Genomic DNA, 19,690 nt, shown 5'->3' with positions numbered 1-19,690 from the left:
AACTAAATAAAATCACGAAGAAATAAATAATGTTTACGTTCGCCCAGAAAATGAAAAATATCTTTGAACATCCAATTTGTACAATTTTATAAATCACATGTTTGATTTACTTAAAGATTTGTTCCTGTCAATGTATCAAACAAATGTTAGTCTAACACAACCCATTTTTTTTTCGAGAGTATCCGGTAGAGTTACGCAAGTTGGCCTACAAGGAAGCGTTTTTGTATAAACTACAAACGCATCAAAGTTGAGAAGGTAAATGAAATTGTCAGCTTTAAAGGAAATGTATCTCGTGTTATTCAATATTCATTTATTAATTTAAATGGTATTTTTGATGTTGTCATTCAGTAGTTGCATACATACCTTGGAGGCAAAGTGCATCTACAAGACCGGAACTCGGGACCTCCAACCGAGGGATGCTGATGACACAATCTCAGTGACTGTGACAGTCCTGGATCCATAAGCATAATGTGCCAAAATTGGGGGGAAATCAAATAAAACAAGAGGCCCACGGGCCTTAACGGTCATTTGACTTTAAAGACCCTTCTACTATTGTATTGTAATACTCTGTAAAGTCGCACTTAGTTAGCCATGGCCGGAAAAACAACACTTTCTTGGCTCACTTTCCATAACATCCTCACCAATTTCCAGCTCAATGACAGCAGTGTTACTGGAGAAGAAGTTTAAAATGTGTTTTTCAAGATAGCTGCCATGGCGGCCATCTTAGATTTCTCACTGACCAGTGACCTGAAAAATAACAACACTTTTTGGTCAGGCTCATTTCAGGTAAGTAAGAACTGAATCCCACTTGTGGAACTTGAGAAGTTTGAAATAGGTGTTGTTTAGGAAAACAGTGATTGTGCACACAGTCATGTTACAAAATGGCTGACGTGGCTGCCATGTCAAAGTTTTTATGAGGCTGAAAAATAACAACACCCCCCAAGTATGTTTCATACCAAATTTGGTTGTAATCCAACCAAGGGTTAAGAAGGAGAAGGGTTTTAAAGTGAAATTCTAATTTTTTAAAGTGAAAAGTTTCCCTTTTAGGGCTGCACTCCTCTGTCCCATTTGGTCAGACCTAGCTGCTCGTAATGTAGCAAAACAGTGAACCTCGAAAATGCTACAAATAGCGGATATTGTTTAACAAATATGGAGTAATAGTTCGTATAATTAAACATTTCTAATACAATTTTGCAGTGTATTAGCCTACCGCCTAATCTGGAAATCTTTAATTCGCATATTCTGATATCATACTGCTCGGAGTTGTCTCCGTGATCCGCCATGATACTTCTCGAAGAACTCTCGCGAGGATTCTAACCCAAATATGGAGCCCGTGATCCATATATGGATGAAGCTACTACGATAAATAAATACATAATCAGAGGTATTTAACCACTGTTTTGTAACTCTTGTGAAGAAAGCGAATCTTACTTTGCGTAATTAAATAATTTCAGAATGAATTGACATTCCTCACCGAGGTACAGTATATAACTCCGAATCTGTTTTTCTGTTGAAATCTTGCGGGAAATTTCATTAGCATCAATTTATTTTGATTTCCTTATAAGAAAACTGACCTTTACACTTGTATCAAAGATGGCGGTATGTTTGAACTGATATCTCCGTGTGTCTTGCTCGTTTTGGATTTTGCTATTTATTGTCAAACAATTGACGTAATGTGCAGGTTTGTGGCTTGAATATTGATAATAGATACCAGAATCATCAATTTACATGTGTATTTTTATCCGAGAAAATTTTAACCACAGCTAAATACTGCCCGATGTAAATCACATCGGGGCTTGCTACACTATCGGCAATGGAAGGGACTTCATACCCTGCCGGAGAGCAGTGTAGGCAGGGTATGAATATTCGTTCTAGGTCAGACCAGCCTCATTATACACTTGACTATAGTTTTTATGGAGGTGTTTACGCCTGCCATATTACAATCACCTACGAGTTGTGACATCACAATCTCTCACTTTCGTTTTCATTATTTTTCCTATCACAGTTCATTTTGTAGTTTCTTTCGGTTCATATATGATGTAGTTGAACTATATATGCATTTTTGAAAACTATCAAGACTACAAATAAAGTGCTATTACATGAAAAAGGTATATTCAGTATAAATTACTCTTCGGCGGAAGTTCGGAATTTGAGACCTCTGGTGGTAATTTCTGTAACTAGGGGTAATGATTCGCTTAGTTCCAAGTATAAGGCACGTCAATGTAGTCCGTCATTCAAAGTAGATGATGTTCACAGAAATGTATTAACTATGCTGATAATGTTGTGAACATTTCAGGAACTATTTTTTTTTCAAAGCAATGCCCTGACTTAAAAAAAAATTATCGGAGTTTGATAGAACAGAATTTGCTGACAGGAGTCTTCCTCCCTTCTTTGTTTTATCCAAAGCCAGTTTGCTTGGTGTTTTTAGGTATTGGCTAATTAAAGTGTTATTTTCTCAGCGACTAAAAATAATAACCAATGACATTTTGACTTGTGCAAGTGTGGCAACTTCCCAGATAGCATGACTACGTTGGGCCAACGTTGGCCCACAGATGTTGACTACGTAGGGCCAATATTGGCAAACTACGTTGGCCCAATGTAATTTTGCTCATCGGCCCATCGTTGGCCCAACGTGTTGGCCCATCGTTGGACCAACATTGTATGTCAGATAGCCAATGTTGGCCCATCGTTGGACCAACATTGTATGTCAGATAGCCAACGTTGGCCCATCGTTGGTTTCAAGTGTGTATTTCCAACTATTGGTTTCACCTTCATAGGCCCAACATTGGCCCAACGTAACAAATAGTAGATAAAGTGATGCTTATGTGTAATGCTGGCAACATAAAAATTAATCAGTTGTCATATTGGCAAGTGCTTTACAATTTATTTGTATATGATGACAATACAGTGAGTAAATGTACATTATTCTCTTATACAATCAACAGTTTTGATTACAGTACGTTATATATCATTATAAAGAGTCAAAACTGATAAATGATTATCAGATGTTAATTTTAGTTATCTGTCCCAGATCAGTCCTGTTCGGAATTGTCACTAAGCACAGCATTGATAGTTGCAGTAGCTGCCTGTTGTGCCCTTTTTTGTTCCTCTCTCCTTTTCCTGCCACCATCGCGATCACAAGCAAATCTGAACCAATCTTTTGCAATTGCTGCAATTTCCGAATCTGTTGCTGTCGCACACAGGCGGTTCTTCCTTACTGTAGCTGTTGGAATAAAAAAACAATATATCAAATCTACACAGAATGTAAAAATCAGGCGGCACAGATGGCCTGAATCGCTAACCTGGACATTTCTGCAGTTATGGCATTAAAGTAATTTACATTATTATATATAGATTATATATATATATGAAATTTGTCAAGTAGTAATAACGACAGTACAGACAAGTATTTTCGAGGCAATCTGCCCCTTTATCAAGAAACAAGGGAATTACAAACGATCTGACATTGAACATGGAACAGCTACACAAATTTTGTAGATAAATATACTTAGTATATATGTGTGTGTGTGTAAGAAATGAAAAATAAATTCTGAAAACTTTATGACCCCGATATCTAGCAAGCAAAAGTGTACGTACGGTAGTGTACGTACGGCAGGTGGTCTTGTGGAATTAATTAATATACTAAAATTACTTCAGGAATTGAAACATATAATTAAGCAAATCATATAGCCTACTTACATTGTCTTTTGATCAAAGAAATGCTCTCTTTCTTCTTCGTGATTAATCCAAATATCTTCTGTGTAAGTCGAAATAGCACGTGTACTGTATACAACCAGTTAAACAGCTCGGACAAGGTCCCTGATAAGAATGTAACATCTGCAGGCAGCTTGACCATCCCTAGTATCAGATGTCACGGTTACCAAGGGAACTGGTCCGACCCTTGCTGTGAGAAGCACTGACCCAGTTGTGGGCAGTAAACATGCATAGAAAATGGCATCCTTAAACCGGCCACTAAAATATTTACCAAAACATTTATGTCCTTGTTCCTGTTTTACTACAGTATAAAAGACTTTAATTTATCATTAGTTATTCTCACGCAAACAATACATTTTATTATATAGTGATTTTGAAAAAAAAATCACTATTAAAAAATCTTATGAAGTGTATTTTTACAAATGATTGATAATATATATATCAACTTTGATTACAGATAATCACTTTTGTTTGAATTTGTTGTAAACCTGCTTGGGCTTACAACATCGGGTCAACGTAGGACCAACGTTGGACCAACCTAGGTAATTCAGCACTGAAATGTACTAACAGGGGGCCAATGTTGGGCCAACGTAGTGTTCCCAACTTATCTTCACTTGCTATCGAGTAAAACAAGTTGTTGTTGGGCCAACGTCGGGCCAACGTTGTATGACCAACGCCAACCATTGGCCAACCGTACAACCATATGCCAACGTTGGCCCAACGTAGTCATGCTATCTGGGTTGTCAATAAGAAAAAAAAAAACTAAAAAAAAAAAAAACGTATATAAAGCAACAAGCCATTACAATTTTGAAACACATAAATACAAAACCACTAGTACTGGGTAAAGATTCCACAATATATGAGGATTAATGAAAGGAAACAACTGATCTACCACTGATTGGAACTCTGAGGAAAGGGTAGTTTGACAGTTTATCGAAATTAATTATGTTCCAGGCTGTATTTTGGTCTTTTATCTGGATAGAAGCTAAGATGGGTTAAAAATATACCTGAATTTTCCTTGTTTAGGCCTCTTTCTTCTGACCCTAGTGGAGCTTATATTCCAGTTTCCTTCTTTTAAACTGCCATTTCTGTTGTTACTACTTCTCCTGAATAGCAGTGTTTTTTTCAGGTAATTTTTTCAACAGCCTATATGCCTTTTCAATTGGGAAAATAATTGCGGTGTTTGGTGAATTTGGGAAAATAGCAAATAATGACAAAATACTTAAATAAGTCAAAACACTTCATTTATTGGCTTTTCTGGTCTGCCTCATGATATGAAGAGTCAGTAGCAAGCATCCTGGGTTAATACTTAGACTACAAAACAAAGGAAGTCTTCTTGTTTTGTCTACGGACTCTCTGAAACGCTTGCCTGCATGTCATTTGTGGAAAGCGCAACAGTGATCAGGATTCGAGTTACCTCCCTTATACCGTTTATACGACTAATTAAGGCCAACTTGTCTATCGCGGAAGTAAATTTGTCAGTCTACTGTTCACGTGTATGATGATCAACTATCGTACCATAATATTCACATATTCTAGGAATGAAATACAATACAGATAACCAGATAGAAATTCAATACAAATTTTTTTTATTTTTTTTTTTTAAATTGGGAAAAATGATGTTTCAAAATTGGGAAAATACACCTTTTTTTGGAAAGGGGAAACAGCCCAAAGTGGGCTGTAGATCTAGCCAAAAAAAATCATTGAATAGGAATAATGGTACAGAGACAGGACTCCCACAATAGGCCATGGTCTATATAGGTTCAAAATCTGTACCGATGTGACATAAAGGGCACATATATAATTATGTATCTATTGACCTCTGATGAGTTACCACTAGTCGCCAGTCAGATATTTGCATAAAGTGGATAAAACTTTCCTATTCAATTATACATGTATACAATTTTCAACTGCACTTTTATTACAGATACACTATTTTCCCTAGAATGGAAGATGATATTGCATTCCTGTTAAATTTTTGTCTCTACATCATTCTGTTTGTCCACATCACCCATTCCAGAGAAAATGATTATAAAAAGTTTAAATAGACCTATTTAGCTCATAATTCACACACTTACAGACTTCCTCATGAAATTGCTTGCTAAGGATTTATTTTTGGGTTCAAAGGTCAAGGTCACTGTAAATAGAAAATTGATTTCCAGACAGAAACTCAAGTTCAAGTGGATATTTCAAGCTTAAACTACACACACATTTCCTCATCAAGAGTGCTTTATAGGAATTTCTTTTCTGGTGAAAAAGTGATAGGTCAAGGTTATAAATAGAAGTTAGGTTTCTGGAAAATAATTCAGTTTAAGTGGACAAATCTAACTCTGTTTAAGTGGACCTATCATGAACAAACTTCACACACTGCTTTCTTATTTTGCTCATTAGGGATTTATTTTGGGTGCAAAGAACAATTAAACGATCACGGGGATTAGTTACGTTTAGTAATACCTTGTTTTTATTTGTTTTTAGGTGTCAAAATTAACATGTCGGATTATATTCGTATTGCTGGAGCAGTATTACTGCCTCATGTTGGTGGAATACTTGGAGGATTTGTGACCAAAAACAATATCCCTACCTGGTTTGAGGTAAAATGTCAAAACATAAGTTTTCTTGTTCAGATGCCAAAGAGCAATTAACCATTGTAGAAATAAGGTTTTCTAATACCAGGTATTCTTGTAATGAATACTGAGGTTAAATAAGTTAAAGTTTATGCAGTAGATATTACAGTGTAATTCTCAACACAAAACAAAACATTGCTGTTGGGAAAAAAAAAGACATTTAATAAATTCTTGATACCAGGTTTATAAGTGCATCTATATATCCTATTTGAGATTATTGTTGTCCATCCACAAGTTAATTTCTTAGTTGAGGTAAAAATCAAGGTATAGGTCAAGGTCATTAGGTCCAAAGGTCGATGGAAATTTTTATATCTTTCTACCAATGAAGATATTTGTTATGACATTATAAAGCAAAGTAGATCAAAATTAAACAAGTCTACAGACCAAAAGTCAAGGTAATTTGGGTTCAAAGGACAAAGTGGATCTGTGAAAATGACTGGTTAATGTAGATTTTATTTAAGATTTAAATAAAACGAAGAGAAAACAGTACCCTTATTCGAAAAGTATTGAGATCTGCTTTGGTGGGCAAAGTGTATGGGATTGAAAAACTGGGCCAATCTTGAGTGGTCATGAACAGACATTTTATTGTTTATATTGATAAAAGGTTGTCTATCATAATTTCAAAATCCTCTGTCCTAGATTTACAAAAGCATGATTTAATTTTCCTTCATTAATACAATGTATGTACAGAAATTCAGTTAAGCCCACATCATAAATTACTTAATCTTTTCGACATATAAAAAAATACAAAGGAAAAAGATTTCTTTGAAGAATGGTTTCTTACATAAAGAAAATTTTATTTTTGAAAGCATTTGAAATTTCCAACCTGGCGGCCCCCAAACTGGGTGTTTGGCCCGATGTGGACCACACTGTACACAGGGATGGGAGCAGCATCCTACCTGGTGTGGAGAGATGGTGGAGGTTTTGATGGTGATGCAGCCATGCCTTTAGCATTGTATGGAACACAGCTTGCCCTCAACTGGGCATGGACACCCCTCTTCTTTGGAGCTCACAAACTTGGTTTGGTAGGCATTCTCTTCTGTCACATTTATCTTTAGCAATTAAATTTAACAATAAACAATGGAATGGATGGCTACAGCAGCTGATGGAACTATCCTACTATCCAGGGTAATTATATGGTTGAGAACATGTCTACTGGAAGATGTCATTCTGACATTCTGTGTAATTATATGGTTGAGTACATGTCTACTGGAAGATGTCATTCTGATGTCGGGGTAAATGTTTGGTTGAGATGAAATCTGCTGTAAGATGTCATTCCGACGTCCCTGGATATTGTTTGGTTGAGTACATGTCTACTGGAAGATGTCATTCCGATGTCGCAGGTAAATTTTTGGTTGAGTACATGTCTACTGGAAGATGTCATTCCGATGTCGCAGGTAAATTTTTGGTTGAGAAAATGTCTACTTTTAGATGTCATTCCGACTTCCCAGGTAATTGTTTGGTTGAGAAAATGTCTACTGTTACATGTCATTCTGATGTCCCGGGATATTGTTTGGTGGAGTATATATCTACTAGTAGATGTCGTTGTAATGATGTCCATTGTGGTTTTTTACAGTCACTGATTGAGATAGGATTCCTGTGGGGTGGGATTGCTGTGACCACTTACGCCTTCTATCCTGTCAATAAAACTGCCTCCTACTTAATGCTTCCTTATTTGGCCTGGGTGACCTTCGCTTCAGCCTTAAACTTCAGTATATGGAAACTCAACAAGGACAGGAAGGACTGAGATGGAAAGTATGAGAGTGCTTAATATGTGTGATCAGAATTGATTGGGCAGTGTAGAATTTAACATTCTGATACAATATGTGTGATCAAAATTGTTTGGACAGTGTAGAATTTACATTCTGATACAATAAGTGTGAGCATAATTATGTCAACTGTTTACAAACTAGATATTCAGTGTATATTTCGTTTTATAAGTGGAAAAAACACACCTTAAAATGGGTTCTTAAATCTGCACTTATTTAAGGATTAAATCTTGCTTGTGTGGATTTCATAGAGTGATGAATGGAATTGGCCTTGCAACAAAATTCAATTCATCACCCATGGGATTGACAAAGCAACATTCAATACTTACATTTCAATCCAATATGCTTGTTTTAAACCAGAGTGCATTTTCACATGACTACCTATAGATGATTAAATGCTGGAACTTGTGCAATTCTTTGCAAAATTATAGCCCATCATTGAATGGACATTTTTATAGATTGTGATACCAATACATATTTCTTAACAGATTTTCTTCTAAGTTTTAAATGTATTATATAATTAAAAATTGACAATGATTAATGGTTATTTGGTGTGAGAATATATTCATGCACCAAGACATCCTGATTCATTTAATTCACAGGAAAATGAAATAGGCAAAAATAAATAGTTTAAGTCCAATCCAAGTAGAAATTAAAATATTTTACAAGATAGAGATACTCAGAAGATATGTTATTATACAAAACTTAAGTGTTCCCACTTTTCAGGAATGCAGAGTGTCGAAGTCGGCATAGCTACAGATGTTTGTTTAAATACCTACCTTTATGCTTTTAATGATATTTGATTAATTTACAGCTGATGTGAATCTTGTTTTGTACAAAGAAGCCAACACCATTTGTGTCATTCTAAGCCTCAGATTTTTATATAGCTACAGCTTGTCCGATATATTTACATGTATTTACACATGTATTAGTAATTCAGTCTAACAGCTAGTCCGATATATTTACATTTATTTACACATGTATTAGTAATTCAGACTAACAGCTAGTCTGATATATTTACATTTATTTACACATGTACATGTATTAGTAATTCAGTCTAACAGCTAGTCTGATATATTTACATCTATTTACACATGTATCTAGGAATTATCTAGGAATTGTTGTAGTAGTAACTTATGTACCTACCCCGTTTAATGTTAAATGGCAATAACAGTAGTTACAGTAGCTGGGCTTGTCCTTATAGACTAGGGATATCCTTAGACCAGGGTTCGAAATTAACTCTTACTAGCAAATTGCCAGTTAAATTGCAGGAAATGCTAGTTAAAATTTTGTCTGCTTGCAAATTTTTGCTAGTATGTTTGCCCCAATAATCGGTTCATATAAGTGATCCACGAGTATAAATATTCAAAATTTGAGTGGAAAAAAGATACCAACATGTATGATTTTATGATGACTGAAATCTATCCAATAAGTGGTGTGATTCTTAAATTTCTCTATTTTGTATTGCAATTAATGAAAATACTGCTATGAAGTTTGCTAGTTCAAAATTTCATTTTGTTAGTGGAAATTCCAGGTACTTGCAATTAATTGCTAGTGATATGAATAAAGTTAATTTGGGGATTCCTATTTCGAGAGGGAAAGGTTTTATTTTACAACAGGCCTAGGTTTATCCCTATACTACAGGCATTCATGGGGCATTTTGAATTGATATTATTTGCATTTTTCTTGTTACATATTTTTCTTGGCTTCACATACATGATTTGATATACATGTATATAAAAAAAACCACCTCCTCATATTGCCTAGTCTTCATACAATTCACTATATCACTGTACAGTAATAGAATTATGTATACTATGTTTACAAGCTATGTTTATTATTGTATATGCAGAAATTAAAAAAAATACAAAGAACAATGGTAGTTGTATTTATTTATTAAGATCACCTGCCTCTAAACATATTGTAATAAAATTCAGCCTTATAGACTGTAATAAAACGATTATAGAACATTTACTCAATACATTCAACACATATCTCACTTTAAACATTTGTAATATTGATTTTAAGGTCATCTAACCCGATTGGAGGAAGTTTTCCTTAAAAAAAAACTGCTTCTCCTCAATGCTTTAATTGATTAAAAAATTCAACTATATACATTGTATATGATACAAAAAAACAAAAAAATGTTTTGCAGTTTAAATCAAGTTGTTTGGATGATTATTCAGACCAACAATGAGAAATTGTCAAAACTTAACAAAGAAAACAAAGAAACTCCATGATGTGGTGAGGTGAACTCGGTCTGGACTACTTCATGTTTCCACAAGGCTGTTATTTTGTGACTCTGATACTAGCTGCGATTGTCCTGTCATCTTTGTATTAGCTGGATATCCTCTAGAAATATTGCTCCCTGGGCCACTCTGTACTGTACAGTTATCTCAGTGCTCTCTATTTTTGTCGACAGCTTGCACTGATTTAAAATCTGTGTACCTAAAAATTCCAAGACAATGTATCCATGTTAAATTATCAATTAATTAAATATAAGAGTTACTTCCCTTACATCATCATTTTCCATGTAAGATTTTTGTACTAAAAGCAAAATGTGTTCTAGATGATTTTTAAATACCAGGTATATGTATAGTGTAGAATTTAATTGCTGAATATTCAATCAGTCTTTCCCAGCAAATTGTTTTTAGTAAATCTTCAAATAATATTTCAAATTTTGGACATGGGATGAGGGGCGGGGGCATCTTTTCTTCATCCATTGACACTTCAGGTCAAATTTGTAATTCCTTTAATCTATCCATACGTGAAAGGGTTTCAAAGACTTTCTTCAATATTCCTGATATTGCTTTTATACAAAATTAGACCCCTCCACAAAACTTGATTTAGACTTCTTCAAAATAAATGACAAGCCATACCTAGTATTTGTTTTGAAGATACATTCCAACTCCCTCATTATGGTGACAATATTGACTGACTGTGTTGAATGAATCTCCAATTAAGATAACCAGCTATTCACACGAATCTTGCCCAAAGGTATAATTAATGTTTTAAGAAACACATTGCAGACCTGACATGATTTTTCCCCCAGTTTTGTCATTGGTGACATAATAGTCTGCCTACCTTCAATCTGAACTGGTGTCAACCTAAATTTCTCCAGGATGTAGGGCTGTATATCATGGCATTCTCGGCAACCCACAACAAGCTGACAAAATTCTCTTTCACTGCAAACACCAATCATTGTTAGTAAACTGTAGCATATAAAATCTGAAATACTTCTGTACAGATGCACAGGCCTTGCATGGTTTACAGTACACTATACACAATTGTCTACATAAGATAGGAGTATTTGAATAGGATACTCAAAGGTAGACATAAAATGAATTGTTTGCTTATTAGGGTTAGTATTCCAATGGTTACCCCACTGAACAACATACAATGTAAGGGAGGCCCATTGCATGCCATCCAGAGCAATTTCAGTACAGTATCTTGCTCAAGGACACAACCATGCCACCATGATAAGTAAAGGACATAGATATTATATATTAAATCTTTTTCTAGGTACCCGTACTTACTTTTTAGAGCTAATGAATGTCACAGTATCGAGCAGAAGAGCACACAGTTTAGCCAGGCCATGTTCTCCTTTCTTCTCCTGTAACAGTTACATTCAATTTAATGATAAAATACAAATTAACAGCAAAAGTACATCATTGTGTTATAACATTTTATCCTTTCTTTAGCTCTTTCATGATTCTGAATAAGGTAAGCTTATAATTTATTTCAAATCACACCTTTATCCATCCATAAACAATCCTTGTTACTATCATTTTCATCTTACTTGAGAAGAACTGCTCTGCAATAATTTTCTCAAACTTCATATATAGGCTTCCATTTTTCCTTAGGTTTGCCTTATTGAGGTTGAGTCTGATCCAGAAAACAAAATGGCCGCCAGGTGGCCATCTTGAATTCTGACTTGAAGTTTTTTTTGCTATTTCTCAAGAAGCACTGGGAAGGATTTTCTTCCAACTTCATGTGTAGGTTTTCCTTGGTCACTAGTTGTGTCCATTCTATTTTGAGTCTGATTGGAAAAACAAAATGGCTGACAGGCAGCAATCTTTACTTTTTGCAGTTGAAGTTTGTTATCCCTTTTTCTTGAGAAGTCCCGGAAAGATGTTTCTCCAAAATGTAGGTTACAGTGTGTGCCAAACTTTTAAATCTTTTACAGGACATTCGGTCTGGTGAAATATAAATGTTAACCAGACCGGACAAAATTATACCAGACCAAAAAATAGCCAGAGATAAAAATTCAAATCCCACTTCTATAAGGATTTAATTGAATAATGTATGTTATATTCAACAATGAACAATGCACTGACATTTCCAAGTTTTAAATGGTATTTAAAGTTTTGTATAGGAAACAACTAAACCCAGACTTTGAGATGTTTATTCCCTAGAGAACGAAAACACCTTTAGTGATAGCAGTCTGATCAATGCATAGGACACATGTCGTCACGCCACCGTCAAACCTCAGCCATTCCTCGCGCCCATCACATCACTTGTACATATAATTAGCTAGAAACTTTCGCTCCCGCTTTTCCTAATACTGTTGTTTTGAGCGTGAATTGGAACTATCAGAACTTTTATGCTTTAAAGCCTTTCCTGGCACTGCTACCAGGAACGTATTTCAATGGCGGAAACATCGCCAGGAAGTTATGATTGAAACTATAATAAACGGCCCGTATGAATTTCAGACCGGACATTCGGTCCTGCGATACTAATTACCTAATCGGACTGACGACAGTTTCACCGGATACGTCCGTTGGTCCGACGTAGTTTGGCACGCACTGAGGTTATTTATGGTCACTAGTTGTGCCCAGTCAATTTTGAAAAGAAAAACAAATTGGCTAAAAGGCAGCGATCTTGGATTTGGCAGTTGAAGCTTGTAATTGGTATATCAGTTTCCTGACCATCATAAGCCCCCTCCTGCATTCCTTGGTCCACTGACAGGTAATGCGATGAACATGTTATTACATAATTTCCACATTTTAAGTGCCATGCTTGACCAAATAATTACTAAGTTTAAATGTTTTGAAAAAGGATAAGATCAGCTACAAAATAAATTGGCGAAATTGAGAGACACTGTTAAATTCTATGGTAACATGCTAGAAAATGAGGAAAAACACCAATCTGACATGGAAAATAGGATGACTGAATTGAAAAACTAGAACTAAACAACTGAGCAGGAAAATGTTGAGAGAAGATCTTCTGAAAAAGCAGGCTCATTCAATGAAAATCTATTTGATTTTAAACTGTATCAAAGAAACAGACAAAATGCAGAATCAGTAGTCAAGCATTTTGGTAGGAGGGATCGGAAAATGAAAGGTAATATCACCAACTTCGATTATATGAAATACAGCAATGAAACGGGTTTCCAGAAAGGTTCCAAGAAAAAGGCCAGTTGTGGTTCAGCAATTTTAGCTACCTGATTATGTATTGAAAGAGCACATTAGAAAAAAAAAAAAAAAAAATCTGAATTATACACTTGTTTAGCAAGAGTCAGAAGGGGCGAGATTCTATCACTGTGTTTGTATTCCCTTGTTTTATAGGAGTCAGACAGGGCGACATTCTATCACTTTGTTTGTATTCCCTTGTTTTATAGGAGTCAGACAGGGTGCGATTCTATCACTTTGTTTGTATTCCCTTGTTAAGTAGGAATGAGACAGGGTGACATTCTATTACTTTGTTTGTATTCCCTTGTTTTATAGGAGTCAGACAGGGCGAGATTCTATTACTTTGTTTGTATTCCCTTGTTTTATAGGAGTCAGACAGGGCATGATTCTATCACTGTTTGTATTCCCTTGTTTTATAGGAGTCAGACAGGGCGACATTCTATCACTATGTTTGTATTACTTTGTTTTATAGGAGTCAGACAGGGCGACATTCTATCACTTTGTTTGTATTCCCTTGTTAAGTAGGAATGAGACAGGGCGTGATTCTATCACTTTGTTTGTATTCCCTTGTTTTATAGGAGTCAGACAGGGCGTGATTCTATCACTTTGTTTGTATTCCCTTGTTAAGCAGGAGTCAGACAGGACGACATTCTATCACTTTGTTTGTATTCCCTTGTTTTATAGGAGTCAGACAGGGCGACATTCTATCACTTTGTTTGTATTCCCTTGTTTAGTAGGAGTCAGACAGGGCGACATTCTATCACTTTGTTTGTATTCCCTTGTTTTATAGGAGTCAGACAGGGCGACATTCTATCACTTTGTTTGTATTCCCTTGTTTAGTAGGAGTGACAGGGCATGATTCTATCACTTTGTTTGTATTCCCTTGTTTTATAGGAGTCAGACAGGGCGCGATTCTATCACTGTGTTTGTATTCCCTTGTTTAGTAGGAATGAGACAGGGCGACATTCTATCACTTTGTTTGTATTCCCTTGTTTTATAGGAGTCAGACAGGGCATGATTCTATCACTGTTTGTATTCCCTTGTTTTATAGGAGTCAGACAGGGCGACATTCTATCACTATGTTTGTATTACTTTGTTTTATAGGAGTCAGACAGGGCGACATTCTATCACTTTGTTTGTATTCCCTTGTTAAGTAGGAATGAGACAGGGCGTGATTCTATCACTTTGTTTGTATTCCCTTGTTTTATAGGAGTCAGACAGGGCGTGATTCTATCACTTTGTTTGTATTCCCTTGTTAAGCAGGAGTCAGACAGGACGACATTCTATCACTTTGTTTGTATTCCCTTGTTTTATAGGAGTCAGACAGGGCGACATTCTATCACTTTGTTTGTTTTCCCTTGTTTAGTAGGAGTCCGACAGGGCGACATTCTATCACTTTGTTTGTATTCCCTTGTTTTATAGGAGTCAGACAGGGCGACATTCTATCACTTTGTTTGTATTCCCTTGTTTAGTAGGAGTGACAGGGCATGATTCTATCACTTTGTTTGTATTCCCTTGTTTTATAGGAGTCAGACAGGGCGCGATTCTATCACTGTGTTTGTATTCCCTTGTTTAGTAGGAATGAGACAGGGCGACATTCTATCACTTTGTTTGTATTCCCTTGTTTTATAGGAGTCAGACAGGGCGACATTCTATCACTTTGTTTGTATTCCCTTGTTTTATAGGAGTCAGACAGAGTGAGATTCAGCCTTCTTGGTATAAACTGAAGAGGTCATTTATCTTGATAGATATAACCTTCCTCTATGAAGCAGTGTGTGGCTTGAATGTGGAAAGAAATTTGGTATTTAGGATTAGTTCTTTCCTCACTTTAGGAATCATATCTTTATATAAAATTAATACCTCTGTTAAGTGGACAACTTACCTGTCCTACATACTGGTCTAGGTCATCCACCATTACCACGTCTGGCATCACTGATCGTGTATGAATAGAGGCACAATAACTCATTAACTCCTCCACACTCTTAAGGTATCTGTAGGGTAAACAGTTCTGGACTAGTCATATAATAATTACATATAAAATTTAATGTACATTCACATTCCGAACTGTTGTGATTCCAATAGCATCCCGGTTTATTCCGAACATGTGTTTTGAAGTTAATATCATAAATAATGATGAATTTCGTGTATGTATATGTTAATTTGTCATTAATGTAATTAATGTTTTGGAAAAACATGTAAATATTCACAGACTTCACAATCTTACTGAAAATGAACATGTTGGAGAATCTTTGCCTCAGGTTTTGGCATGCCATGGACAGCACTAGGAATCTTATCAAGAGGATGGGGACAGATGAATACCACCGTGAAATCCTTCGCTCCACAAGACAAAGCTCCCTGAAACAGCAGGCTTGTAATGTCTCTGTAAAGACAATGAATTGATGATATAACATAACTGTTTAAGCATTTAGTTGTGCGATCTTTTGTTTTTGATGCATACAAAATGTTGAATGAGCCATGATTAATCAACAACTGACAACCTTATTGTGAGGTGATACATGTTTTTGCAATATTTATCATTTAATTGTTAAAATAGGTATCAATGTTTTTCATTCTTGTGTATACATCCTTATCAGAATGTTAGAAAGTCAGTAGAAAATTGGTAGACTGTTTAGTTTTCATCCCAAAATATGTAGTTAATTAGAGTTTTGTTAGGGATGAATGTGGGTTTGGTTAAAGACTACTGTTGTCAGCATGAAACCAAAATATAGAATGTTAGCTGTGACATTATTATTACATATGCATGTCTTTAATGAATTCCCCAGAAGTGGATGTGTCGCCTGCAACTCTAACTGAAAGGATGTCATTTTGAAATTTTCATGGTCACTATATATGAACAAAATCATGCATGTTCTCTGTTGCTGGTTGGTTGATTGATGGAATTATATTACCATCTAAGGTCATATATGGGTGGCATCATGATTGCATGATATCATTACTATTACTGAACTTGAACTGTAATCCCTCCATGAAAAAATCATGCATCAATTAAGTTACATATTGATGTACATGTGACAATGGCCATCTATAATTCCAGCAAAATCAAGAATACTAATACAGGGCAAAAACTTGATTTGTAATCCATTATGAATAAGATACAAAGTTTCAATTTGATATGGCAAGCGGTAGCAAAAGAAATGCTGAAAACCGTTAATTGTGATGATAACACCAGTGTACCCATGCCCAAAGAACTATAACTCCAGCAAAAAATAGAATTTTGATATGGAGTTCAAACTCAATCTGTTATATCATATATGACAAAGCAAAATACCATCTAACAAATTAATGTACCGGAAAATAGTCTAGAAAATAGGTAATACAATAATTTCTTATGTGCAAAGGGCCATAACTCCAACAAAAATTTGAATGTTATTGCAGATTTGAACTAAAAATGTAATTCATGATGTAGTGAAAAAAAGTCAGGAAAAAATTAATTTTGCAATGTACAAAGGGCCATAACTCCAGCATAATTTGGAATTTTGACTCGGGGAACAAACTCGGTCTGTAGTCTAATACGAGAAAGCTATCTAATAAATAACTTGTCTCAGAGCACATGTACGTACATGTCTGTGTTTCCATTTCACAGAAAGTAATTCTGATAGGATGAGGCTTATTTGAAAGAGGTCTATATGTATGCAGTGACAACCCTTTAACTGAATTAAATGATGTAGTCTCTATAATTTTACAAATTGACCTGACTTGTAGTCAATTTAGTGTGAATAATCATTTTATACAACTCCCTAAATTGCTCTTGTCCGATTAAGGCAACAATCCCCTGATTTTGAAGATCAGAATATAAACAGGTGACCAGTCAGAATTTTGGAGCCTAGCTGCTGTGATTATAGTCAGCTTTAGCAGACTACATACCATGTAACAAATTGATGTATCAAGTGGTGGTGAAATAACTAGAAAATGTAAGACAGCAATGCCCCCGCTGCCACTTGACACCTGAAACACAGTTTGGTGAGGATCACATCAGCAGTTCTAGAGATTAGCTAGTTACATTGCATCAGAATGGGATGGGATGGACACATATAACATATATGCCCCCCATTCCATGATGGGGACATGAAAGTCAGGACGACAGGTAATTATGAGAAGTTCCTATGTACAAAGGGCCATAACTCAAGCAAAAAATAGACTATTGACATGGGGTTCGAACTCAAACTGTAATTTGTTATGACAAAGCTACAAATTGGTGTGGTAAACAATATGGGCCGAGGGAAAAAGCTGATAAATAGTTAATGACGCAAATTTGCAATAAGCAAGGGACCCAACTCCAGCAACAAAAATGGAATTTTTGCAAATTTGTAATAAGCAAAGGCCACAACTCCAGCAAAAAATGAAATTGTTTCAGAGTTTCAAAGCTACCACCATAGCTAATCACTTGTATTTGACCTACATGTAAAATAATCTTGCATTTCAACCGATTTATACTTTTTATGTGTCAGGTTGAAGGGAATGGGGGAAATCTGCAGGTTGGGTCGGAAAAATGCTTGTTTTCCATATGATTTAAGTTCTGATCATGTTAAATCACCACATGGCAGTTTTGAGTGCCATATTAATATCAGAGTGACCAGTCCTTTGGATTTGATCCCAAAAGTATCCACCTGCTTGGCAGGCGACACAAAAATGAAATAGATTTTTAATTGTTTCATCCTTAAAACTGCTTTTTATAATTGATTTGGTTGGGTCAAAACAAAATGTGTTCATGTAGAATCTCACAAAGAGGTATTGCCCCTAGGTTATTAAACATGGAGGCATCAAAGTAATGATAGTTAAAGGGACATTCCTTCATTTGAATAAAGTGTAGGTCACCAAAATAAAACTAAATGGGAAATGTGTATCCCCCCCCAAGCAGTTAAAGTTTTAATCTTTACATTAAATCTCAATGGAGACCAAATTGCTTCAAGTATTAAATCCTTCAAATTCTCAATTTGACCCGATCACGAATTATCACCAATTACAGCTAAGGCAGTATGTGTGGTACATACGAAACATCATTTTTCTGTAGATTTCAGCGTTTACTTTCATTACTGGTAGGCACAAAAACTTATATAATCCTCATACGGGCATAGAATTTTTCAATAGAAATTGTAAACGTTTCTAATGTCCGAATGAAGGTATGTCCCTTTAATCGAGAAACATTTGATGTAAAATGTTTTTAATGAATGGAATTGACCTGGAACTTCTACAAAAACTCACACATTTCCTTTTCCAATGAGAAAAGAATGTGGGGAATATTTTCGAGTCTTTTGTATAATTTCATCGAAGCCTATATTTGTTCCTGTTCGGTTATCATCCGTATCACGATCCTTTGTGACTTGAAGCCATGATGATGTAAGTGGGAACAGATGACACAACATCTCCATTATAACTGTTGGAGACACGACATATAAAACATCATAATTAATTACATATTTCGTACTGCCTGGTTACTTTTTCAAAGGTACATATCTACGTGATGGGTATTCCTTGCAAAAAAGGTTGTAATCTGCCGCATTATCTTGTATTAAAAGAACTTGTTGTTATCAGTAAGGCAGGTTTGTGTTTACCGCTACTTTACATCCTCTTCACATTGGAGAGTTCCTACAGAAGAGTACGGTTGATAATTTTACGGAACTGATTTGAAATATATACAAGCGAGTTTTTTTTTTTTTTTAATACGAAGATAATAATTAAGTGTTATAACAGAGACATATCACTCAAGCATATCCCTTATCCAGAGCGCCCTGTCCCCTATCAAACACACGCGAGCACAGGTAAATCGGGCTTTGCGCATGTGTGTATCGATGTACTGGAACTTATTCGACATGTTCTGGTTAATCCGCCATTACGTCAGACCAAAACATAGTCATTTTAAATACACACAAAAAGCACATCGTTTTATTTTGGCCACTAGATCTACAAAAGTTACCACATTAACAAAAAAAAAAACTATCATACTTATGGGATATAGTCTTATTGATCGTGCACATTGTTGTCATTTATCCGTATTTTCGAAAATCCATTGGGTCCTATTCGACATGTCCAAGTTTGTAATTAAGCAGCCATTACGTCAGAACAAAACATCGTCAATTTTAAACTCACACAAAAAGTACATCGTTTTATTTAGGCCACTACACAAGTTACCACATTAACCAAAAACTATCAT

The 19,690-nt window shown here is 35.5% G+C and overlaps 3 protein-coding genes across 4 annotated transcripts; 1 reads left to right on the top strand and 2 right to left on the bottom strand.

Annotated features, from left to right (window-relative positions):
- The first annotated feature begins 145 nt into the window (after positions 1-145).
- LOC117328077 (translocator protein-like) lies at positions 146-9,984 on the top strand. The gene is made up of 4 exons (XM_033885417.1): positions 146-255; positions 6,190-6,305; positions 7,148-7,363; positions 7,915-9,984. The coding sequence occupies exons 2-4, from the start codon at positions 6,204-6,206 to the stop codon at positions 8,083-8,085; spliced, it is 489 nt and encodes a 162-aa protein (XP_033741308.1). The 5' UTR covers positions 146-255; positions 6,190-6,203; the 3' UTR covers positions 8,086-9,984.
- On the bottom strand, positions 2,821-3,952 carry LOC117328078. 2 transcript variants are annotated; one of them, XM_033885419.1, is made up of 2 exons: positions 3,700-3,952; positions 2,821-3,217 (listed from the first exon to the last, which is right to left on the bottom strand). In XM_033885419.1, the coding sequence occupies exons 1-2, from the start codon at positions 3,854-3,856 to the stop codon at positions 3,033-3,035; spliced, it is 342 nt and encodes a 113-aa protein (XP_033741310.1). In that variant the 5' UTR covers positions 3,857-3,952; the 3' UTR covers positions 2,821-3,032. The 2 variants fall into 2 exon arrangements, with proteins under 2 accessions (XP_033741310.1, XP_033741309.1); XM_033885418.1 differs by having other exon boundaries at positions 2,821-3,223; positions 3,700-3,928.
- On the bottom strand, positions 9,983-19,025 carry LOC117328076. Its single transcript, XM_033885416.1, has 6 exons — positions 18,742-19,025; positions 15,743-15,898; positions 15,401-15,509; positions 11,644-11,720; positions 11,192-11,292; positions 9,983-10,555 (listed from the first exon to the last, which is right to left on the bottom strand). Exons 1-6 carry the CDS (start codon positions 18,906-18,908, stop codon positions 10,434-10,436), a joined length of 732 nt encoding a protein of 243 aa, XP_033741307.1. The 5' UTR covers positions 18,909-19,025; the 3' UTR covers positions 9,983-10,433.
- Positions 19,026-19,690: the final 665 nt, after the last annotated feature.

Source organism: Pecten maximus, chromosome 5 (assembly GCF_902652985.1).
Source record: "Pecten maximus chromosome 5, xPecMax1.1, whole genome shotgun sequence".
NCBI lineage: Eukaryota > Metazoa > Mollusca > Bivalvia > Pectinida > Pectinidae > Pecten > Pecten maximus.
The sequence above is the reverse complement of the archived record's forward strand: the minus strand, read 5'-3'. Positions and strand labels throughout refer to the sequence as shown.